The sequence below is a fragment of the Alligator sinensis genome, unplaced genomic scaffold (genome assembly GCF_000455745.1).
Source record: "Alligator sinensis unplaced genomic scaffold, ASM45574v1 scaffold138_1, whole genome shotgun sequence".
Classification (NCBI taxonomy): Eukaryota; Metazoa; Chordata; order Crocodylia; family Alligatoridae; genus Alligator; species Alligator sinensis.
In genome coordinates, this window is record NW_005841862.1 from 4633171 (window position 1) to 4658928 (window position 25758).

General features: G+C 46.6%; 1 protein-coding gene across 10 annotated transcripts in view; it reads left to right on the forward strand.

Moving 5' to 3' along the window:
- Positions 1 to 7176: 7176 nt before the first annotated feature.
- Positions 7177 to 25758, forward strand: part of ENAH (ENAH, actin regulator) — a 137389-nt gene continuing 118807 nt past the window's right edge. For all 10 annotated transcript variants that reach the window (XM_025216310.1, XM_025216316.1, XM_006016571.3 and 7 more), the window contains exons 1-2: positions 7177 to 7256; positions 12902 to 13067. In XM_025216310.1, coding sequence (XP_025072095.1) covers positions 7252 to 7256; positions 12902 to 13067 — 171 coding nt within the window. In that variant the 5' untranslated portion in view covers positions 7177 to 7251. The remainder of the gene's footprint in view (positions 7257 to 12901; positions 13068 to 25758) is intronic.

Sequence of the window (25758 nt, forward strand, 5' to 3'; positions counted from 1 at the left end):
CCCCCCCCCCCAATCAAAAATCTTGTTCCACGTTAATTGAAAACACTTGGTGAGTCAGCTTGTTCCTTGCTAGTTTCTGCCAATTTCCCCCTGCTTTTCTTATTTTCTGTTGGAGCAGTGTTGTTCAACTCTTTTAAGGTTTGCTTCATTTTCTTTTTCTTTTCCTTTTTTTAACCAAGAAAGTGAGCGTAGGGCCGCATAGAAAAACATTATAATTCTATACTTTGGAGTATCCTAATATTAAGTATTTTATATGGTTTTCCTTTCCAACGTTACTTATTTTAGTATTTTTAGGCTTATTTATACAAAGTAAAAGTTCAGTATACTATTGTATTATTTTAAAAATTCTAAACGTAATTAAACTTTTAAAAATCATTACCAAAAATAAGACCAACCATAATCTTGTACAAGATAATTAAAGAATTTCTCTCAGATGACAGATGGAGATTGCCTAGCTGGCAACATGGTATCTTATTTCAGTTGTCTGTGATTCCCAGTGCCCTACTAGCACCTCCTAAAGGGAGGGTTGTGTGCTTTTGGAAATGCAGTGCAGGTTGGGACCATGCTGTGCCCCAGAGCAATGGGGTTTTCATTTCTTTGAGGTGATGTAGCTAGAGCAAGGAAAAGAGAGTCCAAGCAGTAACTGTGAAGTGATCAGCTCCTGAGCTGTGTGAAAGCTCAGAGTTCCCTGGTATGTCAGCATGCATGAACACTGTTACTGCTTATAGCCCTTTTTCCCATCACTGAATTTAGTAGCAGGGGAAAGGAGGAACTAGTAGCAGGAGTGTTCACCCATGCTGACATGTTGGTGACAATCAGATGTTCCCACTGGCTTTGCATCTGGCTCTGTATCTGGCTGGTGGACTGAAGGTTGAGAAGCACCATACTAGTATATTAAGGTAGATAAAGTACAACCTGGATCTTTGCAAGTTTAGGTTCCTTACTGCCCTGTGAAGATGAGGGTTTGAGAACTAGCCACAGCAAACAGCACTGAGAGACTCCTGAGGTGCTCCAGCCATTTATTGCAGCTTTCATTTTAAAGTACACCCTTTCTCCCACCAGCTGTGTGGAGAAAGAATGTAATTTGAAGTAAAAGCTGGAGTGAACAGTTCAGTGCATTGATTTTCAACCAGGGTGAAATGTGATGTTACCACTTTTGTGTGTGCAAACTTGGGTTCATAAGAGAAACCCAGAGATTTCAAATAGGAATCCAGGGTGTCAAAAACATTCTGACCTGTTGTAGTCTTTTGGAGTTATTTACAACAAAAAAAATTGTTCTATAATGTTTGTGCACTCAATAAATGAGCAAAACCTAAGGGGTGGAATTTTGAGGGGTGCCTCAAGTCTAACAAGGTTGAGAACCACTAGTGTAGTTGGCTTTATCTTGACTTGGTAACTTGGTGCAAATGTAAGTGGGTTGGGAACCATCATTATATAAAGGTCTAGATTCTACCGCACCTTATTTGCCACCTTATGGTTTCGTTAACTTTGACATCCTTAATTTCCATTTTGCTTCTTGTTGGTCCATTCGTATCAGTGCAGTGAAGTTCTTTTTCACAAGTTACTACTTCCTGTTCTTCATCACCTATATTATAATTGGAGTGATAGTAAAACTGTAGTTAAAAGCATTAGATAATTTTTGAAGCTTAAGGTTTTTCATGATTTACTTCACTCTTCCTTTACCTATTTCTCTGTTACAATTTGTTATTACTTTTGCTCATTGTTTTGCCTTACTGGTTTAAGCCAGCTTCGCCACTCTTTGTATGGCTTCTATGCTTAAAACATTCTCTTTCAGTATCGCAAGGGTCATTTTTTCTTTTCAAATTAGTTTAAGCTAAACTCTCAAACGCTAAAGTACATTTTCAAAACATTAAGAAAAATTGATATTTCTCTTAGTTTCTTAGGTTGTCTGTTGAGACTGTTAGCTGCTTGGCATCAAAGATCTATGTACAGCTTCACACAGAGCGCACTGCTGGCTATAGGGTTAGAGCAGCAAATTTTGATGCAGATTGGTACATAGTGAACATTTCAGTGAGGAGGTTACCTTAAACATTTTAATTGACAGGTCCATTGTTTTTGCACAGTGAAGTGTACACATCTGTACTTGATTTTAAAAAAATCACAAATCTAGTTTGACAGGATTTCATATGGAATTGTTATTGATCTTTGCTGTCACACTGTTTCTTTGAATGAGACAAGCAAAGTTCTTTGGGTAGATGTAGCTTTTATTAGGCCAACTAAATAGTGAACTTTTTCTGTAACTGTCTTGTAATCAAGTCTAACACCTGTTGGCTATCAGCCTGTTGCCATGGAAATGATTGTCACCAAAACTGCAAAAACATGAGGGCAGAACAGATGGGCTGCAGTGGGACAAGCCCTTTTTTAAGCCTCATAGCATGGGACTGAGCATGAAATGCACTATGAATGGATTTATGTAAGACAGGGGTGTTGTATTCACCCAGCTCCCTGAGCTGGATCTAAATTGGCAGTGTTCACCACAGGGATAGACTCCACCCATCGCTTAACTCCTGCTGCCAGCATGTACCCCCAGTGGGATCTCATAACCCAGATTTCAATGGTAGGCATAGCTTCTCTAGGAGTGCTGTGGCTGTGTGACACAGTTCCACAGTCCTGATCCCATCCCATGGGCTGTGCATTAGGTATTGCCTCCAGGTTAAGTCTTCAGATACACAAAGGGAAATTTATAGAGAGAACAGATGTAGACTTTTCTCTGTGGCTGTGTGAGACAGGACTAGGTCAAGAGCCTCAAGCTGCAACAAAGGAAGTTTAGGTAAATGATAAGGAGGAACATTCTGACTGTAAGGGTGGTCAAGCATTGGAACAGGCTACCTAGAGAAGTTGTGGAATCTCTGCCTCTAGAAACTAAAATGTCTCTTATTACAATTCAGGATATTGATTTATATCCTTGTTCATATGGCATTGCTTGTCTAACCCTCCCAATAGTTACCCCAATCTTAATCTGCATGGGGGTAGTTTTAAATTACTAACTAAAATATGGTTCTGTTTTATGAAATTAACCTGAATTTGTGCTATTATAAATATTCAATGAATTAAGCACTGTTTTGTTTTTTTTTCTTTTCAATCCCACTGATTCTTAGAGCATCATTTGAACTCTATAAAACTGCTGTAGGCAGTATAATACTTGGACAGGTGCAAGCATGAATAGTCCTATTAACTATTATTTTGCTTAGTGGTATAAAATCTACCACTGTTAAAACAAAATTGCTTCACTTGATGGTGGAAAGTTGCATCAATGTAATGAACGTAATGGAAGTTGGACCTTAGGTATTGCCTCCAGGTTAAGTCTTCAGATACACAAAGGGAAATTTATAGAGAGAACAGATGTAGACTTTTCTCTGTGGCTGTGTGAGACAGGACTAGGTCAAGAGCCTCAAGCTGCAACAAAGGAAGTTTAGGTAAATGATAAGGAGGAACATTCTGACTGTAAGGGTGGTCAAGCATTGGAACAGGCTACCTAGAGAAGTTGTGGAATCTCTGCCTCTAGAAACTAAAATGTCTCTTATTACAATTCAGGATATTGATTTATATCCTTGTTCATATGGCATTGCTTGTCTAACCCTCCCAATAGTTACCCCAATCTTAATCTGCATGGGGGTAGTTTTAAATTACTAACTAAAATATGGTTCTGTTTTATGAAATTAACCTGAATTTGTGCTATTATAAATATTCAATGAATTAAGCACTGTTTTGTTTTTTTTTCTTTTCAATCCCACTGATTCTTAGAGCATCATTTGAACTCTATAAAACTGCTGTAGGCAGTATAATACTTGGACAGGTGCAAGCATGAATAGTCCTATTAACTATTATTTTGCTTAGTGGTATAAAATCTACCACTGTTAAAACAAAATTGCTTCACTTGATGGTGGAAAGTTGCATCAATGTAATGAACGTAATGGAAGTTGGACCCATCCTGCCACTGCTTCTTTTCTCCTTCCCTTCTGACTGCAGCAGCAGTATAGGCAAAAAAACTCGCCTACCACCACAGTGCCACTGAAGCCCCTGGCCTGCATCACACCAGAGGCAGGTTGTTTTGGCCTGTGTTTCCCAAAGCTTGCTCACTGCTGGCTTAGACCAACTTCAGCAGCCTGCATCTTATGCCTCAGGATTATTCTCATGATCTCCCAAGTCACAAAGCCTAGGAATGACATTATGCACATGGTCAGAACCCATTTAATCGTTTTGCCTTGTTTGTTTGCCAGGCTTGGGTTTTTGTGGAGCACCACGGAATATGTGGTGCTTGTTTCTTTAGCTGGAGTTCTGAGCAGGCAAATTGGCATTATGGACAAGCCATAAGGCACCCCATTTCAATAAGTAATTTATTTATTACAGTACTTAATTCCAGGTTGGGGCAGTGCAGAAGGGATGAGCACTTAACTCCTCACAGAGCAGCAAGGCAGGGACAATCATGAGCGTAAACCTTCTTGCATTGGAGCTGGGTGGGCACAGATGAGCCTGTTTAGCTTCTCATACACAAAGGAAAGGGATGGGAGTCAGGGAAGGGAGGAGTGAGCACTTAGTTCTTTACATAGGGGCCAGCAGTGACAAGCCTGGCCTTTACCCAGAGGTGAGTCTGCTCTTGCCTCCTAGCATAGGGGCCAGGTGGAGAAGACCAAGTGCTAGCCCACCCTATAGCCTTCCTTCTCAGTGCTGCTGCCCACCCCTGGTCCAGCCCCCCCCGCCCCCCCCACTGGAAAGAGGCTGGTGCAGCCTCTGGCCCCAAGCCCACAGTGGGCAGCCCACCCTTGCTCCATGCACAAGTCTGGGGCCCACATGCCCCCTTGTACTTCCCCTAGGGGTGTGTGCGGCATCTAGGAGCTGCACCCCTCCCCACCTCCTGTGCCCTTTGGACGAGCCGCCCGTGGCTCTGTCTTGGGCCCTGCCCTGACGGGGGAGCACCTGCCCTAGCTCCACTCCCTCCCTCACCATGGGGGGGCCTCAGTCTGCCCCCTTTCCCTTCCACCTCCACAGACTTACCAGCCAGAGGCTGCTCTAAAAGCTGCTGGGCTGCATATCAGCTATTGGATCAGTATCGGCTGATGTGGTAGGTTAATAATTGGTCATTGGTATTGGCCAAAAAAATCTTTATTGGTGCACCCATAGAGTGCAGTACTAACTTGTGATGTAACTGCCAAAAAGGTTGACCCCCACTGCTTTAGGACATGTAGTTTGACAACAAAATGGAGTCTCTTTGCATTTGATTAATGAGAGTATGAAACCACCTACGTGCAGCGTGTGTGGACCGGGAGCAGTCCGAAGCCCTTTTTTCGCGCGGCGGGCTGTGGCCGCGAGCCTGGACACGCTGGGTCGGGGAAGGCAGGCGGCACGCTAGAATTAGACACGGACGCTTAATGGTTGTTTAAGATTGTTTACTTACACTGTAGATGGTCGCAGTGCAGGCTGGAACGTTTCCAGGAATACTTTGCTTAAATCCTAGTTTTAGGACTCGGACAGAGCTCTGGATTCACTCACAATTCACTCACACGAAGTTTTCGAGGCTCCGTGGAACTTTTGCGCGCAGGGAAAGGGTCTTGATATTCACGCTGGGTCCAATAGGCTCCGCAGCACTTGGAGATCTTCACGAGACGTGAAGTCTCCTCCTCCTGATGTTCATGGAGTCCTCCAACTTGGGCGGAAACCACTCAAGCCTCTTATACGGCTAGCAAGCCAATCGCTAGCTGCCACGTAGGAATAATTTAGAACTAACCAATAGTGGGGCACAAATTTGAATACAAATGACGGGAACTCCTTGCAATGTGCATTTCTGTGCTGCAACGAAGAAATGCACCCTGCAAAGAAAGCTACAAACGGCGGGAAAATAATTTAGCAGTGCCGAAGCACGCACAAACAAAAAATCACACCCTTGGGTTGTGACACAGCTCAGTGGATGTTCCTTATGAGGTGCTATGATAGGGTTGCCTGGAGTCAGGCTGGGTCCCAACATCCATGGTGCTTCTGTTGTATCTAGTAGTAGAGTCCTTGTGTCCTCGTAGGAATACATTCTTAATATACCATATTTCCCCAAATCCAAGACATCTTTGAACTTAAGATGACTGCCCCCCCCAATAGTTAGATGTTATACATTAAAAATTATAAATTTGTTTTACTTTCCATATATAGAATCTTATTAGTGGAAGGTCATACTAAATATGTCCCCCTACTGCTGTGGTGGAGAAAGAAACGATGGAGGCAAGTGGCCAGCTCTCCCCCCTCCCCTGCCTTCCCTGCCTGCCCCTCAGTCCCTTGGCCCTTCCCCCCCCATGTCCAACAGTGGGATGCCCCCCTCCCCCACCACACGGTCTTCCCTGGCTGCATGTCCCCTTCCCTGCTGCACAAGCCACTCCAGCCTAGGGGCAGGGGGGGGCTTGGCTTTGGCTCTGAGCCTGGGGCCACACCTGGAGCTGAGCTGCTGCCTGTTCCAGGCTGGTACTTGAATCTAAGACAAGGCTTTTCCCTCCAACGCTGTTTGGGATCGGGGAACCTCATCTTGGATTTGAGCAAATATGGTAGTACATGACTGATTGGGCCATATTTATAGGCCTTGCCCTCAAAAGTAACTATTTTTCTCCTGATTCTTTATGTTGGGAAAGTATGTAGTTAGTAACGGTCTTTGATGATAGTTCCTGGATTTAGCATATTTAATTTTATTTACATATTTTTTAAGATTATGAAAAGTCTATCCCTGAGCATATTTTACACAAAATTTGGATTTTGTTTTAGACTGATCTGTTTATAAAAATAAGAAAAACTCTTAATTTAAAAATAGTTAAAAGAATATCACTTATTTTTAGCCCTAAGAAGCAGGAAGACTTTGACAAAAAAACCCTGTTCTTAGTACTAAAAGTGTTCTCAATTTGGGCAACCTGGACCCAGTGCTGGCCCCTGGTAGTTGATCTGCAAACTGTTTGACACAGTCAGCCTTTTAGTTTGCTTTGAAGAGCATTTCTTTGCAATTCTGCTTTCCAACACTTGTACAATCATACTGAGACTTGTTTTTCTCAGTGGTATTGAAGTTCTCAAGAGACTCTTAGATACCCAGCAATGCAAGAGTCTGTTTCTGCCAGAAACCTAAATACAATCTTTCTTATACTCCTGGAGCTTTACTTACTCTCTCTGGGAATGCTCTGTATTTCCTGCAGCTTGTTGCAGCCAGAAGAGTGAGCAAGTTTTAGGCCTGTGCGGCTGAGTCTTTCTACACGGCATTCCACAAAGATGAGGTAATGTGAAAATCTCACCCAGAATTCATCCCCATGGGTGGTCTTTGTTAGGTGAAAGCCCATTGGTTAATGTCCACCAGTTATTTTCTTTAAGTTCCACTCTCGTATCTGGATATCTTTTAGATTCTTCCTTTAAAGGACTTAACATACAAAATCAATCAGACATTTAGTTGGGAGTTCACACATTTTCAGGTTGTCAGTGATCAGATCTAGCTGTGGTAGAAATTCATTAGTATTATGCATGTTGTCTGTACTGTGCTTTGTATGAATTGAGTCACATGAGGTCCCTTCCAGCCCTACTTTCCTGTGATCTGATAGTTTTTGAAAGACTGTACAAGAGGCTTCTAGATCTTGACTTCAGCAAGATAATTGTTAAGGAAACAATCTAAATATGGCAGGGTAGAATAAATTTTGAAATAATCTTGTCCTTTGAGAGAACCTTTTAGCTAGCTATAGCAGACTTTAATGGAGCTGTAAAATGCATCTAAAAATCGTGTTTTTAAATAGGTAGATTATTAGTTTCTGACCAGTCTCTCCAGAGGTCATTTGTTGTCCTTGAGCTCTAAATTATGTTCCTCAAAGGCAAGTGTGGTAAGAAAATGCATATTTGATTTTTGAAGTCAGAACCCATGCTTACTGACTGTTTTGTATCTCTTATTATTACAGGAAGATAACCTGGTTCTAGTGCTTTTCTTTTTAGCCTTATAGGCTGTTTTTTGGTTGCATCTTTGCCATCTTACCTGCTGTTGGAGCCCTCTGTGGTTCTGTCACATTCTGGCAAAGAATTTCTCCTTTCCTACAAATGACCTAGAGCAGTGGTTCTCAACCTTTGGTACCTTATGTACCACCTGCTGATCGACATGGCAAAAGGGAAACCAAAAGTTTCACCGTGGCTCGTGGCAGCAAAACCAGAAGTGCTAAGTCTCACCATGGCCTGGAGCAAAGCAGCCTGTGTGGGGGCCCCCCTCCCTGTGCCCTGGCACACTGATGGTGGGGAGTGAAAGCCCTGGTATACTGGTTGCGGCGGGAGGGGTGATGGCTGGAACTTCCAGCCCAAACAGGCAGGGGGGCGGGCAAAACTCAAAATACAGCACCTGCGTACCCCCTGCCCATGTCTCGCGTACCCCCATGGGTATGCGTACCATGGGTTGAGAAACACTGATTTAGAGTTGGGTGGAAGGAATGGGCCAGACCTTTGAGTCAAGTAGCAGCGTCCCCTTCGGGGTATGTGCCAGTTCTAGAATAGCTGGAGTTCAGCATGCTCCACCCACTTCCTATTTCTGTCCCAGCTTGTCTCCTACACCAGAAGCTGCAGCAAGGGGCGCATAGAAGCCAGTTAGGTTTACTTTGTTCCTGCTGGAATCTCCTATATGGCAGTATCCCTGCAGGGGTTTTGTGAGGATCTGTCCCACTGCACTTCCTGATTAGTGCAAAGGGAGAAGAACAGGGGGAAATATACTTAAAGCAGTTTGGGCTCTACCTTTTTTAAATATTTTCAGTCCTCAGGCTAAAAAGATGGGATACCACTCTTAAATTATAATTTTATTAATTGCTAAGCCAACAGAATTCCTCAAAGGCCAGAATTTGGCATAGACTTATTTTTTAGATCTGTGGAATGTTCAGACATCATCCTTCTTCCTAAAATGGTTGCAGTGCAGTGTAGATGAAGTAATATACAAATGTTCTTGATCTCTTACAGCTGGATGACTTGTGTGCTGATGTGCCTTTGTATGCTCTTACACTTACTGCCTAAGATAATGTTCCCTAACTTTTGAACCTGAGGCATGCTTTTTTGGATTAAAATTGGCACATTTCACTCTTAGACTAAAAAACATGTCTCTATGAATGTATATGACTTGTATGTGTTGTGTTTGCATGCACACGCAGACTCTTAAAAAGAAATGTCAGTTTCAAAACTTGAGTTAACTTTGTGGATTTGGTGGATGACGCTTTTTTCAAACAGCTAGCAGAAGTTTCCTGATCACTGGCCCTGTTTCTTATGGGGGACTTCAATCACCATGACATCTGCTGGGAGGGCAATACAGCAGTGTGCAGGCAATCCAGGAAGTTTTTGGAGAGTGTTGGAGACAAGTTCCTGGTGCAAGTGGTGGAGTGGCCAACTAGGGGTCATGTTCTTTTTGACCTGCCGCTCACAAACAGGGAAGAACTGGTGGGGAATGTAGTATAGTGGATGGCAACTTATGCAGCAGCAACTGCAAGATGATTGAGTTCAGGATCCTGAGGAAAGGAAGGATGGAGAGACGCCGAGTAAGGACCCTGGTCTTCAGAAAAGCAGACTGACTCAGTCGGGGAACTCATGGGCAGGATCCCCTGGGAAGCCAGGCTGAAGGGGAGAGGAGTCCAGGAGAGCTGGCTGTACTTCAAAGAAGCCTTCCTGAGAGTGCAGGAACAAACCATCCTGATGCACAAGAAGACTAGCAAGTATGGCAGAAGACCAGCTTGGCTTAGCATGGAACTCTTTAGTAAACTAGGTCACATGAAGGAAGCTTGTAAGAAGTAGAAACTTATATTCTTCCCTAGGTGTTTATTTAAGAGCATTGCTTGGGCATGCAGGGATGAAGCCAGGAAGGCTGAAGTGCAATTGGAGTTGAAGCTAGCAAGGGATGTGAAAAGCAACGAGGGTTTCTACAAGTATGTTGGTAGCAAGAGGAGGATCAGGAAAAGTGTGAGTCCCTTACTGAATGGGGGAGGCAGCCTTGTGACAGGATACAGAAAAGGCTGAAGTGCTCAGTGCCTTTTTTGCCTTGGTCTTCACAGGCAAGGTCAGCTCCCAAACTACTGCACCAGGTAGCAGAGTTTGGGGAGGAGGTAAGCAGCCTTCAGTGGTGAAAGAACAGGTTAGGGAATACCTAGGAAAGCTGGACATGTACAAATCCATTGGGCCGGATGGGATACACCCGAAGGTGCTGAAGGAGTTGGTTGACGTGATTGTAGAGCCATTGGCCCTCATTGAAAACTCATGATGATCAGGAGAGGTCCTGGATGATTGGAAAAGGGCGAAGATAGGACCCATATTTAAGAAAGGGAAAAAGGAGGATCTAGGAAACTACAGACCAGTCAGCCTCACCTCAGTCCCTTTAAAAAAAATCATGGAGCCAGATCCTCATGCGCTCGCAGCCCATGTGGGGTTGTCCAGAGTAGGCACAGGCAGCCCCAGGTGGGCTGCGAGTGGCTGCAGCGTGGGGTGCTGGGCATGGGGCAGGCGAGGGGCTGCTTTCCCTATCCCCCTCCCCCCTCCGGCACTCAGCACCAGCTTGTAACCCGGCCCCACTGACAGGCTGGCAGTGGGGCGGGTTGCAAGCTGGTGCTGAGCGCGGGAAAAAGTGGCCCCCTCCCCGTGCTGCAACCACCTGCAGCCTGCACGAGGCTGCCTGTGCCTGCTCCAGACAGCCCCGTGTGGACTGTGAGCGGCTGCATCGGGGAGCGCCAGCCATGGGGCAGGCGAGGGGCCACTTTTCGCCATGCTCAGCACCAGCTTCTTCCCTGCTGGCAAGCAGGGGGTTGAGGCTGTGTGCTGTCCTCTGCCTGTACCATGGGGCTGGGGGGCACTGGGTGTGAGCGGGCAGGGAGTCAGTGGGAGCACAGGGCCCGCACCAGTGTCCTGGGCCCAGTGCCGGTGGGTCCCAGAGCAGGGTGGCAGGAGCACGGGGTCCCAGCTGGCAGGGGCACTATGGAGCTGGGCTATCTCCCCCCTCCCTGCTGGTGCATCCCAGCCCAGCTCCACAGACCTTTGCCGACCTTTGCCCTGCTCTGGGCCCCACCAGTGCTGACTGTGGGACAGTTGGTCCCAAGGTGGTGACCAGGGGGCGGGGCACCTGTCAAGGGGTGGGGCTACCCATGCGGCCCTTGACAGCCTGCCAAAACTGGGTAAGTGGCCCTCTGCCCAAAATAATTGCCTTCCCCTGAGCTACACTGTTCTCATTGGTGGCAAATGACAAAACAATGGTCTGAAGTTGCAGGAAAGGAAGTTTAGGTTAGATATTAGAAAGAATCGTCTCACTAGGAGGGTAGTAAAACACTGGAACAAGTTACCCAGAGAGGTGGTGAAAGCTCCATCCTTGGAGGCTCTCAAAACCCAGCTAGACAAAGCCTTGGCTGGGATGATCTAGTTGGGGCTGATCCTGCTTTGAGCAGGGGGTTGGACTAGATGACCTCCTGAGGTCCCTTCCAACGGTAACTTTCTATGATTCCTTGAATGAACTAATGCTATAAATAAATAAACAAATAAATATAAAAGATATTGCACAGGGAAAGCCTTTCTTTCAATTTTATATCTTAATTAGATGTAGCTCATTCTGCATTTCTCCTTCGTAGGTTGCTTTGCTTTTGCAGATTGTCCGTTTTCCCAACTCTGAAAGGGGACGCAGCATTCCTTGCAAGCTAGGGTACTACATGCACTTCCTACGATGTCACAACTATGTATTTAAAGAATTTGGAATAGTGATAAGTAACCATTCCTTGCTATTTTTTTGTGCCAGTCTGTGTCTAGGCACTTAATGGAAAGGAATTGTCTTTACTGAAGATAGTATTTCTCATCTGTTCTTCTCTTTTGTGGGTTCTCGTGGCTTCCCCTAAACTTAAGAGTGCACCTTGATCTCAACATGACTGCTCTACTCAGGGCTTATCTACAAAGACGTCATCAGTATAACTCATTAGTACTCAACCTGTTGGCCCAATGGGCCATATGAGGGGCGTGGGTCTGGTCCACAGGCCAGATTGGACCTCCAAACCCCTGGGATTGGGCCCTGCATTGCCTCCACCTGCAAGATCAGGCTCCAGGGGCCCTGTACCACCTCTGCCCAGGCCCATGTCAAGATTGGGTCTGATATGCAGGGCCTCAGTCCCACGGGGTTTCCCATGGAGATGTGGGGAGCACTGTGGACTGGATGACAATCCATGGGCCTGTGGGTAGGGGGTTGAGCACCCCGATATAATTAAATGTGTAAAGTCCCCAGCTTATACTAGCAAAAGGGTTTTTTAGTCTACGTAGTCACTTCATCATCAAATGGCATGCTGCGCTGGCAAAGGAGCTCTTACTGATAAGCTGTAGAAAGCCACAGAACAGTGATTCCCAACCAGGATGCTGGGGGTCCTTTCAGGGGTGCTACAGGGTGCCTTGCAAACTTAACAAATATGAGTCACAAGATGAACACAAATCAAATCAATATGAATCAAGTATGATTCACAAGGTAGACCCAGAGATTTCAAACAAATTAATTTTGTTAAAATCTTTCTGACCTGCTGTGGCCTTTCTGAATTATTTTCAACAGAAGAATTGCTCTGTTATTTTTCTGTAGTAAAAAATGAGTGAAAGCTAAGAGCTGCATTTTCCAGAACGCTGTCTTGAGTCTGAAAAAAAAGGCTGAGAACCATAGAATGTCAATACAACTTAAGAGACTTAGACATCTAAGACCTTACAAGTTTTTCACAGATTTTTAAGTCATATTTTACAGTTCTCACTCACAGGGCAATGACTCAAGGTCATGTTTATTGGCAAACTTTCCTTTAGAAAAATCTGATAAATATTTGTTTAGCAAGTCTAATATATTGTTTTGTTTATTTGTTTGCTTGAATATTGTTCTTTCATTTGTCTTAACAGTGTTTTTACTTTTTAACCTTAACAGTGAACAGAGTATCTGCCAAGCACGAGCTGCAGTAATGGTCTATGATGATGCCAATAAGAAATGGGTACCAGCTGGTGGGTCAACTGGATTCAGCAGAGTTCATATTTATCATCATACAGGCAACAATACCTTTCGAGTAGTGGGCAGGAAAATTCAAGACCATCAAGTAAGTGAACCTCCTAAAAACAATTTTCCTAGAAAACATACTGGTAAATATCCTAACTAATCACTTAGGAGAGCTGTTTTCTCAATGAGGTAATGGCATGATCTGAAATAAGAGTAGTTTATGGTATTATCTGCAATACACCAGGGACTTTCTAAGCCTTTAAGAAGAGATGGCCACTTTTCCAAGTATTTCAACTTCTAGTAGACAGGCAAATAGATTAGGTCAAGGAGAACATCAAGCAATTGCCTTATACATCAGTTTGATTCATGGTAAACTGTCAAATTACAAAACAAATCCTCCTTCCCAAATCTGTACCCACTACCTTCCTTCTTTACGTTTCCCCTTAATCTCCACGTCATAAGATTGAGGTCCCCGTGGTGAGGGAGGGAGTGGGGCTGGGGCAGGCACTGCTCAGCTGGAGTGGGGTGGAGATCAGGACAGAGCCACAGCTCATGTGGGGAGCGGCGCTCTCCTTGCATGCTCCCTGGGAGGGTATGGGCAGGGGTGTGTCCCTGGATTTGTGTAGGGTGGGGTGGGATGCCACTGGGCTGGGGCTGTGCTGGGCTCTTCCCGGCAGGTGCTGGGCTGTGCTGTGCTCCGGATAGGTGGTGGCAGAGCTGGGATCAGAGCTACGGCGGGGAGGCTGCAGCCCCAAAATTTTGCTGTTGCCCTGCCACCCTCCCTTCCCAGTACTGCCAGCATGCGCCCTGAGCGCAGCACAGCCCGGCTCAGCCCCCAGTGGCAGTCTGTCCCATCCCACCCCGTTTGCAGATCTGGGGGCACATGCCTCTCCATGCCCTCCCAGGGTGTGTGCAGCAGTGGCAGACCCCTCCCCTGCTCCTCCCCCCTCCCCACCCCCGGATGAGGCGCTTGCAGCCCTGTCCCACGCCTGCCCCGTCCCAGCTAAGCAGTGCCTGGCCCAGTCCCACTCTCTCCCTCCCTCACCCTGGGGGCCTCCATCTGCCGTCCTCCCCCCACTCCTTCCCCCACACCAAACTTACTAGCTAAATGCTGGTCTCCAAGCTGCTGGGCTATGCTCCTGGCCCCATGCATGCTGTGGCTGTGCTCATGCACAGGGCATTTATCAGTCACGTTATTGGCCACATCAAGCAAAAAAAGCCAATTTCCTATGCTTCCTATTTTGGTGTTGATCTGATATGGGACCAATGTATCAGTGCACCTCAAATTTTTGTTTTGAATTCTTATTAGGAGAATGCTGCCAGATTTTATTCAGTATTTATGTTATAGTATTTTTTTTAATCTTGCTAAACTTTTCCTGTATCATATGGCAATGAACTTCACAAGATTTTTTTTTTTTTTAATTAAAATATCCTGTTTCTCCAAAACAGAAGTAAGAGCTTTGTTTATGTCCTCACCCCACTATACATTGGCAGTAATGTATCAGTACAATCTTGAGAACAGGAAAATGGAAGCGGTATTGAAGAAGAACCATTATAATGGGTTATTTAAAATATCTGCACCTTCCACACTTTAGGACTATTTTATTGTGCCTAGAAAACATACCAAAAATCTTGAATGAAGTCAGGATCCTGTGAGATTTGTAAAATACCTGTTTGTACTTACTGCTTCCTTGAGCTCGTTTTGCAAGCTCAGCTCTGGACATCATGGTATATGTATATGGCCGAGATCTTGGAAGGCTGACTTGCAAGTTAAATGGAATAGTGGCATTCTGATGAGAGAGGTTATTTATAAAGCAGTGGTTCATTCAGATACTTTGTGTGCTAAAGCAGTCATGTTGTGGCTGGGATTCCTTTTTCTATCCAAGCTGGGGACTCATAACAAAAATAAGAGGGCAACAGCAAGTCAAGCTTTTTGCCAAAATAATGCATTATCCTTTCCCAAATGATCCACTGAGGTCTCCATGTAGGGAATAGCTCAAGGATTCTTTACTGTATTTACTGTAATCCAAAAGTAGGTTGTCCTCCTTCCCCCAAACAGTGTGGGGAAAACCTCTTGCCACTGCCACTGGACTGGGGCTGGGGTCAGAGCAAGCATGGGCTGGAGCAAGGGTAAGTTGTCAGAGGGGTGGGGAGGTGCAGGTATACAGCAGGCAGAGCAAGAGGTAGAGGGGACAGGTGGCAAGGGTCAGGCCTTGCACCACCTGCCCCCTGCCACTGCTTTCTCCACTGCAGCAGTGGAAGTTACGAATTAAATACAATCTTCCAATAATTAGATTCTGTGTATAGCACATTATAACATTTATAATTTTTCCATGTATAGAAACTTAATTATTAGAAGATTGTCTGTCTTAAATTCAGGGCCAGCATGAATTTGGGTAAATAGTAATAGTAAATAATGATCAGTAAACTAAAAGATGTGCCAAAATTAATTCTCAAGGGTAGTCTCCACATCTCCCTAGAAACAGATTTGTCCATTTCCTAAATATGGATGAGTCTCCTATATATTAAGGAATCAGTTGTATGACACCTGGGGATAACTGCAATAGAGCTCATATTTGTGAAACAGTATCTACTAATCTTTCCTTTATGGTATCCACTACCAGATGTAGTATGCAACTGTAGGTTGAATATATAGAAGAATGCAGTTTATAGTAGGCAGTTTAATTTCATAATAACAATGATCTTTGGAGAACACTTTACAGTGTCACTGATCTAAGAAGCATTTTCATGTACCATTCAGACCCCTTCATCTCATGAGATTAACTTGAAGTCAGCCTTACAATACCCATTTTGTTAATCATCCATTCCAAGGCACTATTTTATTGAATATCATAAACCATGAAGGTATTCATAATTGTTCAACACGTTTACTAGTAGTGGAGATCTAATGTTTGTAGGAAAGACTTGAAATATAGCATGGTTGAGAAATTAAAATTGTGTAGAAGTGATGGTGTAGCCATGATGGTCCAGGAATTACACGAGAGGCAAGGATTTATCCCAGCTATGTAGATGGTCCAGTAAAAGAGATCACCCTAAGAAATCTCTGCTTCTTGCAAGATAAAATAATCAGATAACCAATAAAGGGTTCCAGAGGAATTGGCGAGATGCCAGTGGCCAGTAGTTAGAAATATCACAGTACTATTAAAACATTAAAAACAAGAGAAACCCTACATCCAACCCTGTTGCTAGATGCAGATGATGAGAAAATTTGTAAATGGTGATGCAGATATGTTCAATAGGTGTTTTATCTTCTTACTGGAGAGAAGCAGGGAGATTTATCCCTTCTACTTGAGTGATGTCAATGGAGTAGAAAGTTTACATTGCATAGTAAAGAAATGAGAGGCACAGTCTCCTAAACATTTACAAAAATATATATTTTCAGATCAATAGGTCTGAATTACTTATTCCCAAGAAATGAACTGAAGAGCTCTGAAACAATGTTAATTTTTAACAGATCTGGAAAACTAGGAAAATAAAAGTGGATGACTGCTAATGCAACTCCAGTTTTAAAAAGAGTAAAAGGGATGACTGGTAAAACTATGGACTAATTTGTTTGGTGTCAGTCTCAGATAAAATAATAGAATAGTTCATTTGGGTCTGTCATTGGAGGTTTAATATGTAAATAATACTAGTCAGCTTGGTTTCGTGGAAGGTGGGTTTTGTCAAACAGCTTTTATCTTTTTTGACAAGATTATTGGTCTGGTAGATTAAAGGTCACTGATGATAGTGACTTCGTATACTGTATCACACTGATTTTAAAATATTTGCATTATATGGATTAACAGGGCACACATTAAATGGATTAAAAACTGGCTTGCTTGACATCTTACGGTATAGTTGCTCATGGGGAGACATCCGTGAGCATGGGCTATTTTTAGCAAGTTATGCTGAGGATTGGTTCTCAATCCAATACGTTTAATATTTTATTAGTGATATCTAAAGGATAAATTTTTTTCAATTTGCAAATTTAGCAACATGGTCTCAAATATTGCTGAGGTAGCAAATATGGACAGTGTACTTCGTGACGCAAGTCACCTGGCTATGTGTAGTTATAATACACTGAAATGTGTATTATACCCTAAATCGTAGGGTGAGGTGCACACTCCGGGAGGTAGTGAAGCAATTGTAGGCAGACCTGGAAAGGTCAGAAAAGTGGGCAGTACACAATAGGATGCAGTACAACAAGGACAAATGTGGAGTGCTGCACCTAGGGCGCAGCTAAATGTTTACAGGCTAAATGTAAACAGATCTGAAAGCAAAGAAAAGAGTCTATATCTATAAGATAGGAGACTTTTGTGAAGGAGTAACTCTAGATGACTTATGGATTGGTGCTCATAATCAGGGATCCAGGCTTTTTGTTTCTCATGGGAAAAATATGGATTTTTCTCCTTTTAAGCAAGAAAAACATGGACTTTTCGTTCTAACAGAGAAACATGGATTTTCTACTTTTGCATAGAGCTCTCTGCAGGTGGGCAGAGTTCCAGTCTGCAAAGGGCTGTGGGGAGCAGGAGGAGGGCAGTCAGGCAGAGGATGCCATGTGCATGTGCACACTTACACACTTACACGGCTACCAGGCAGCCAGGAGAGCAGTTCCTGCAAGTAAGTCTGGTGGGAGGGACAGGGATTGAGTCCCCCATAGGGGGCGGTATGTGGGGCCTGGGGCCAATATGTGGTCGCAGGGCCTGGACAGGGAGTGGGACAGAGCTGTGGGTGGCTCATCTGGAGGGCAGTGGGGGATGAGCCAGCTCCCTGCTGCTGTGTGCACTCCTGGTGGTGGAGTGCAGGGGAGGGCACATGTCCTCTAAATCTGTGCACAGGGCAGGGGTGGATGTGGGCTGTCTGCTGTGTGCTCGGGCTCCCCTTCCTGCTGCTCTCCCCCTAGGGCCTCTATAGCTCAGCAGGTGGGACCTGGCATGGCAAGGCAGAGTGGGGTGAGAAGCTCCCTGCTGCTGCAAGTCCTGCGCCACCCTGGCAAGGCACCCTTTGTCTGTCCAACAGCAGTGGGCATGGTGGAGTAGAGTTGGGGGCCTTACTGCTGCCAGATGGGCAGGGGGCACTTTGCCATGGTGGCACAGAGCTCCCAGTGGTGGCAGTGAGCTTTCCTGCTTGGCCCTGCTCTGCTTTGCTGTGCTGGGTCCTGCCTGCTGGGCTACAGCAGCCCAGGGGGAGGGCAGGGAGCCAGGCTTGTAGTGGTCAGCCTGTCCCCCCCAGCTCCCCGCCCTTGGGCTCTGCTCTAGCTATGCCACCCAGGGAAAACCAGGATCTCTACTCATAATCACTTTAACGTGATCTCTTAATGCAAAGTTGTGCTATAAAAGGCTACTGTGACCTAATAGTCTTGAGGCAGCTCTGAGACTGTACAGTTTAGGGACATGGTTGTCATGGGGGACCTAAACTACCCTGACATCTGCTGGGAGGAGCAGTCAGCCAAATCCAACTGTTCACATAGGTTCTTAACCTGTGTGACCTTCACCCAACACTGGTCCCACTAGGGGGAATACCTTACTGGACTTGGTGCTGGCTACAGGGGATGACCTGGTGTAGGGGAGCTGCAGATTCGTGGTCACCTTGGGGACAGTGACCACCAACCAGTTGAATTCACCATATGGCATAGGGTAGAAGTGCTTGACTTTAGGAAAGCTAACTTCAGTGTGCTTAGGAGTTTAGTCAGTGACGCATTGTAGATAGGAGTATTGGCGAGATGGGAGTCCAGGAGGGGTGGTCGTTCCTGAAGGAAGTGATCCTTTGGGCATAGAGCAAGACGTCTTGATCCCAGTATGAGGGGAAAAGGGGGAAAGGAGCCAAAAAACTTCCTTGGCTAAATGGAAATCCAGGGGAGCCTAAGGGCAAAAAAGAAGGCATATAGGCAGTGGAGGCTACCAAGCAGGAGTATACCTACTTGGTCTGCACTTGCAGGGAGGCAGTTAGAAAGGCCAAAGCAACTACAGAGCTAAGGCTGGCAACACAAATTAAAGACATCAAAAAGTCTTTTTTTTAGGTATGTAGGCAGTAAAAGGAAGGTGCAGGGAAACATAGGACCCCTTCTGAACAAGAAGGAGCAATTTGTGGCAGACAGGGGGACAAGGCTGATCTATTCAGTGAGATTTTTGCCTCTGTGTTCCTGAACAGGGGTCAAGATAAGTCTCCTAATGGGCATCAGAGAACCCTAATGGGTTCTTAGATGGGCATCAGAGGGACACCAGCTCACCACCTGTTGCTGCTGACTTGGTGCAGAGTTAATTGGATGGACTGGATATGTTTAAGTCAGCAGACCCGGATGAGCTGCATCTGAGTGTACTGAAGGAATTGGCCAGTGTCTTAGCAGAACCACTGGCATGGCTGTTTGAGTGCTCATGGCTCTCGGGTCAGGTCCCGGAGGACTGGAAAAGGGCCAGTGTGGTCCCTATTTTCAAGAAGGGGCGGAAGGAAGGATCCAAGTAATTATAGGCCAGTTCGTCTCACCGTCATCCTTGGAAAAGTCTTTGAAAAGATTATGAAGGATCATATTTCATAGATTTATAGATTCATAGATGTTAGGGTCGGAAGGGACCTCAATAGATCATCGAGTCCGACCCCCTGCTTATCTAACCTCCTCTTGAAGACCCCCAGGGTAGGGAGAGCACCACCTCCCTTGGGAGCCCATTCCAGACCTTGGCCACTCGAACTGTGAAGAGTTTTTCCTAATGTCCAGTCTAAATCTGCTCTCTGCTAGCTTGTGGCCATTATTTCTTGTAACCCCCGGGGGTGCCTTGGTGAATAAAACCTCACCAATTCCCTTCTGTGCCCCTGTGATGAACTTATAGGCAGCCACAAGGTCACCTCTCAACCTTCTCTTGCGGAGGCTGAAAAGGTCCAGGTTCTCTAGTCTCTCCTCGTAAGGCTTGGTCTGCAAGCCCTTAACCATACGAGTGGCCCTTCTCTGGACCCTCTCCAGGTTATCCGCATCCCTCTTGAAGTGCGGTGCCCAGAATTGCACGCAGTACTCCAACTGCGGTCTGACCAGCGCCCGATAGAGGGGAAGTATCACCTCCTTGGACCTATTCGTCATGCATCTGCTGATGCACGATAAAGTGCCATTGGCTTTTTTGATGGCTTCGTCACACTGCCGACTCATGTTCATCTTGGAGTCCACTAGGACTCCAAGATCCCTTTCCACTTCCGTGCCACCCAGCAGGTCATTCCCTAGGCTGTAGGTGTGCTAGACATTTTTCCTCCCTAGGTGCAGCACTTTGCATTTCTCCTTGTTGAACTGCATTCTGTTGTTTTCTGCCCACTTGTCCAACCTGTCCAGGTCTGCTTGCAGCTGTTCCCTGCCCTCCGGCGTGTCCACTTCTCCCCATAGCTTTGTGTCATCTGCAGACTTGGACAGAGTACACTTCACTCCCTTGTCCAAGTCGCTGATGAAGACATTGAAGAGTATCGGTCCAAGGACCGAGCCCTGCGGGTCGATTTGTTTGAGTCCAGTGGGAAAAATAATGCAGCAGGGCAACCAGCATGGATTCATAGCAGGTAGATCATGCCTGACCAATCTGGTTTGGCTTTGTTTTATGACAGGGTCTCAAAACGCTTAGACACAGGAGTAGAGGTGGATGTTGTTTTCCTGGATTTTAGCAAGGCTTCTGATATGGTATCTCATCCCATGCTCATAAATAAATTAAGAGGCTCTGACAAATGTTTACATGGTTCGGTGGGTGGCAAATTGGCTTAGCGGTCGCACCCAGAGTAGTAGACAGGTCGGTATGGACCTGGAAGGGTGTGGGTAGTGGGGTCCCGCAGGGTTCGGTCCTTGGACCTGTACTCTTCAATGTCTTCATCAGTGACTTGGATGTGGGTGTGAAGTGTACTCTGTCCAAGTTTGCAGACAATAATGAATTGTAGGGTGAAGTGCACACTCCGGGAGGTAGGGAAACAATTGTAGACAGACCTGGAAAGGTCAGAAAAGTGGGCAGTACACAGTAAGATGCAGTACAACAAGGACAAATGTGGAGTGCTGCACCTAGGGCGCACAAATGTCCAGCATACCTACTGGCTAGGAAATGACCCTCTCAGCAGCACAGAAGCGGAGAGGGATCTCGGAGTCATAGTGGACTCCGAGATGAATATGAGTCGTCAGTGTGACGAAATCATCAGCAAAGCTAACCACACTTTATCATGCATCAACAGATGCATGACAAACAGAACCAAGGAGGTGATACTTCCCCTCTATTACAGCACTGGTCAGACCGCAGTTGGAGTACTGCGTGCAATTCTGGGCACCGCAATTCAAGAGGGATGCGGATAACCTGGAGAGGGTCCAGAGAAGGGCCACTCGTATGGTTAAGGGCTTGCAGACCAAGCCTTACGAGGAGAGACTAGAGAACCTGGACCTTTTCAGCCTCCGCAAGAGAAGGTTGAGAGGTGACCTTGTGGCTGCCTATAATGCGTCCCCCTAATGAATTTATAAGTGGCCACAAGGGATTGGAGATCTTCTGTTCACCAGGGCGCCTCTTGGGGTAACAACGAACAATGGTCACAAACTGACAGAGCAGATTTAAGCTAGGTATCAGGAAAGACTTCTTCACAGCAAGGGTGGCCAAAATTTGGAATGGGCTTCTAAGGGAGGTGGTGCTCTCCCCTACCTTGGGGGTATCATAGTAGCTAGGGTTGGAAGGGACCTAACAGATCATCAAGTCCGACCCCCTGCCTTGGGCAGGAACAGATGCTGGGGTCATATGACCCAGTCAGGTGTCTATTCAGCCTCCTCTTAAAGACCCCCAAAGTAGGAGCGAACACCTTGGAAGTTGGTTCCAGGTCCTAGCTGCCCTAACTGTAAAATAATGCCTCCTGATGTCTAGCCTGAACCTGCTCTGTATCAATTTGTGGCCGTTATTCCTAGTTACCCCATGTGGTGCCCAGGGGAACAGGGCATCTCCTATTCCCTGCTGATTGCCCCTGGTGAATTTGTAGACAGCCACCAGAATCCCCCCTCAGCCTTCTCTTGTGGAGGCTGAATAGGTTCAGGCCCTCTAGTCTCTCCTCGTATGGCCTGCCCTGCTGCCCGCTGATCATACGAGTGGCCCTCCTCTGGACCCTCTCAGTGCTAGCCACATCTCTCTTGAAGTGCAGTGCCCAAAACTGGACACAGTACTCCAACTGCAGCCTGACCAATGCTACATAGACGGGGAGGATCACCTCCCTGGACCTGCTTGTGATGCATCTGTGGATGTATGACAAGGTGCAGTTAGCCTTACTGACAGCTTCCTCGCATTGGTGGCTCATGTTCAACCTGGAGTCATCAATGACTCAAAGATCCCTTTCCGCCTCTGTGCTGATGAGGAGGGTGTTCCCCACCCTATAGGTATACTGCTGGTTCCTTTTCACTAGATGCAGTACCCTGCACTCGTCTGTGTTGAATTCCATCCTATTCTCATCTGCCCATCCCTGTAACCTGTCCAGATCTAGCTGGATTCTATCCCTCCCTTCTGGCATGCCCACCTCACCCCATATCTTGGTATCATCACCGAACTTGGACAAGGTGCTTTCCACCCCCTCGTCCAAGTTGTTGATAAAGATGTTGAACAGTATGGGCCCGAGGACCAAGCCCTGGGGAACCCCACTGTCCACATGCCTCCAGGTTGAAAACGGCCCATTCACCATCACTCTCTGCGTGTGACTGTTCAGCCAATTAACCACCCATCAATGCCGCAGTTACCTAGTTTTTTTTGTTTTTTTTTTTTATGAGAATGGCATGAGAGATGGTGTCAAAGGCCTTCTTAAAGTCCAGGAAGATGACATCCACCCCCATGCCTTCATCCAAGGACTTTGTGACCTGATCATAAAAGAAAATAAGGTTGATCTGACAGGAACTTCCCTTAATGAACCCATGTTGGTTCCCCTTGAGCATGATCTCCCCTGCTGGTCCCTCGCAGATGTGCTCCTTGATAATTTTCTCAAAGATCTTCCCCAGGACCTAGGTAAGACCTATAGTTACCTGGGTCCTCCTTTCTCCCTTTCTTGTAAATGGGGACCACATTGGCCTTTTTCCAGTCATCCGGCACCTGATGAGCTCCATGAGCACTCGTATAGCTGTGCCAGGGGCCCTGCAATGACCCCTGCCAATTCCCTCAGCACTCTTGGATGAAGAACATCCGAGCCTGCTGATTTGAATACATCCAGCCCCTCCAGAAGTTCCCTAAGTCATCCCTAACCCTGGGCCTGGCGGTGCCTCCTCTGAGTCCTTCTGTACTCCTGGTGGGGGAGATGTCCCAGTCCCTGGTCAGAAAAATGGAGGCAAAGAATTTGTTAAAGAGGTCCACTTTTTTGTTTGCAGCAGTCACCAGATTGCCAAGCACGTCCCACAGGGACCCTACATTACCCAGTGCTTTCTTGCTCCCTATGTATTTGAAAAAGGACTTTTTGTTATCCTTAATCCTGGTCGCCAGCCCCAGTTCTATCTTAGCCTTGGCCTTCCTAACAGCTGCCATACAGCCTCTAGCAACGGAGTTGTGATCCTCTTTGGTAATAGCCCTTTGCTTCCATCAGATGTATGCCTCCTTTTTAGCCCTCAGGCATACCTGAATGCCCTTGTTGAGCCATGGGGGCTTTTTAGCACTCTTACCCGCTTTGTTATGCATTGGGACTGACTCCCTTCGGGCTTGGAGGATTGTCTCCTTGAGGAATGACTACCCATGTTGGACTCCCATCTCCCCAAAACTTCAGGATCCCACTGCCTCTCGTACTAGTCTTTTTAACTCATTGAAGTCGGCCCTCCTGGAGTCAAGGACTTCTGCCTTACTGCTAGCCCTTGACACCCTGTGCTGGTTAGTGAATTCCAGCAGGTGATGATCACTATTGCCCAGGTGGCTGGGAACCCGCAATTCCCTCACCAGGTCATCGCCTGTGGCGAGGACCAAGTACAGCAGGACATTTCCCTTGGTGGGACTGTGCACCTCCTGAGTTAGGTGGAGATCCTGTATCTCAGCTAGGAATCTATGTGAACGGTCAGACCTAGCTGACTGCTCTTCCCAGCAGATATCTGGGTAGTTCAAGTCACTCATAACTACCAGATCTCTTGACATGACAGCCTCTGTGAGCTGTCCTAAAAAATTCCCGGGCCAGCTCTTCCTCCTGGTTGGGCCGTCTGTAATAGACACCCACCATTAAGTCCGTTTCCCCACGGTCCCCTTGTATTCTTACCCAGAGTACCTCAGTCAGCCCCGCTTCTGACCCTACCTTGCTCATTGAGGACATGTATTGCTCCTTGACGTAGAGCACTACACCCCCTCCTTTTCTCCCTGCTCTGTCCCACCTGTACAGCCTGCAGCCCTTGATATCTACTGCCCAGTTGTGGGTAGAATCCCACCAGGTTTCTGTGAGCCCTACTATGTCTGGATTTATGACAGCTAGCAGGAGGGTGAGCTACTCCTGCTTATTCTCCATACTTCTAGCATGAGTGTAGAGGCATTTAAGACCTGTGGCTGTTCGTGCTGCCCCCTTGTTCCTAAGTCTGTCGTGGTCCCTGTCACTTACCTGGGTACTTCCTGTGCTCGACACCTGGCTTGATAGTGAAGTATCCTTCTGTGCCTCTGTGGCCCCGTCCCCTGGTGAGACTAGTTTAAAGCCTGCTGTACAAGGTCAGCCAACCTGGAAGAAAAGACATGTTTACCTTTTGGGGAAAGATGAAGCCCATCCCACCCGATCATGCCCCCTGCGTGGAAATGGGGGTCCTTGTCGAAGAACCTGAAGCCCGCTTAGTAACACCAGCTCCGAACCTCCGGTTGACCTCACTGATGCAGGCCTTGTGGTGCTGTCCATGTCTACCCACCAGGAGAATAGAGGAGAATACCACCTGCACCCTCGTCTCCTTGAGCTTGGCCCCCAGAGCCTTGTGGTCCTTCATGATGCAGTCTGGACTGCTCTTGGCCACATCATTTGTTCCCAAGTGTATCAGGACCATGAGTTACTGGTCAGAGGGTCGGATGAGTCCGGGATCATCTCTGTGATGTCCCAAATCTGGGCCCCAGGCAGCCTGCAGACCTCACGTGCCATGAGATTGGGGCAACAGATGGGTCCCTCTGTTCCCCTCAGGATGGAATCTCCGATGATGAGGACTCTGTGGCTCCTCGTCTTGTTGTTCTGTCCTTACTCAGTCTGTGCATTGCCTGGAGTGGCTCCATCTCCTCCAGAGACATCCCATCAGCCCCCTCCCCCAAGGCTGCCAGGGCCTCGTATCTGCTCCCCAATTGTACCTGGGGAGCTGACACTGCACTAGCCTGGGCAGGCCTTGTTCTGGTGGGTACCTTCTGCCATGCCTCTGCAGTACATCCTACCTGGGGGGCCTCTCCGCTTGATTTCTGACCCTGCAGAGAATAGAAATAACTGTTAATTTCATCTTCTGCAGCCCTGATCCCCCGCAGCCTGCTCACCTCAGCCTGGAGCTCCCTCACCTGTTCCTCCAGGGCAGTTACAAGAGGGTTACAAAGCGGGACAGGGGAGGGAGCCCCCAGACTCCTCTCCCGCCCCTGACCGCAGGCCCCTTGTCAGGCAGCCCCCGCAGACAGGGGTCTTCAAGAGAAGGCTGGATAGGCATCTGATCCCAGCACTCTTTTCTGCCTAGGCAGGGGGTTGGACTCGATCTATTGAGGTCCCTTCTGACCCTGGCATCCATGAATCGTGTTCCTTTCCCGTCCCTCCCTACTGTTTTCCATCAGCTGCTTCTAAGAAATGAGGCTCCCTGCACCATGTGCTTTCTGTAGTTGAGAGAGTCCATTTTTTCCCCCTCAGTTCAGCAG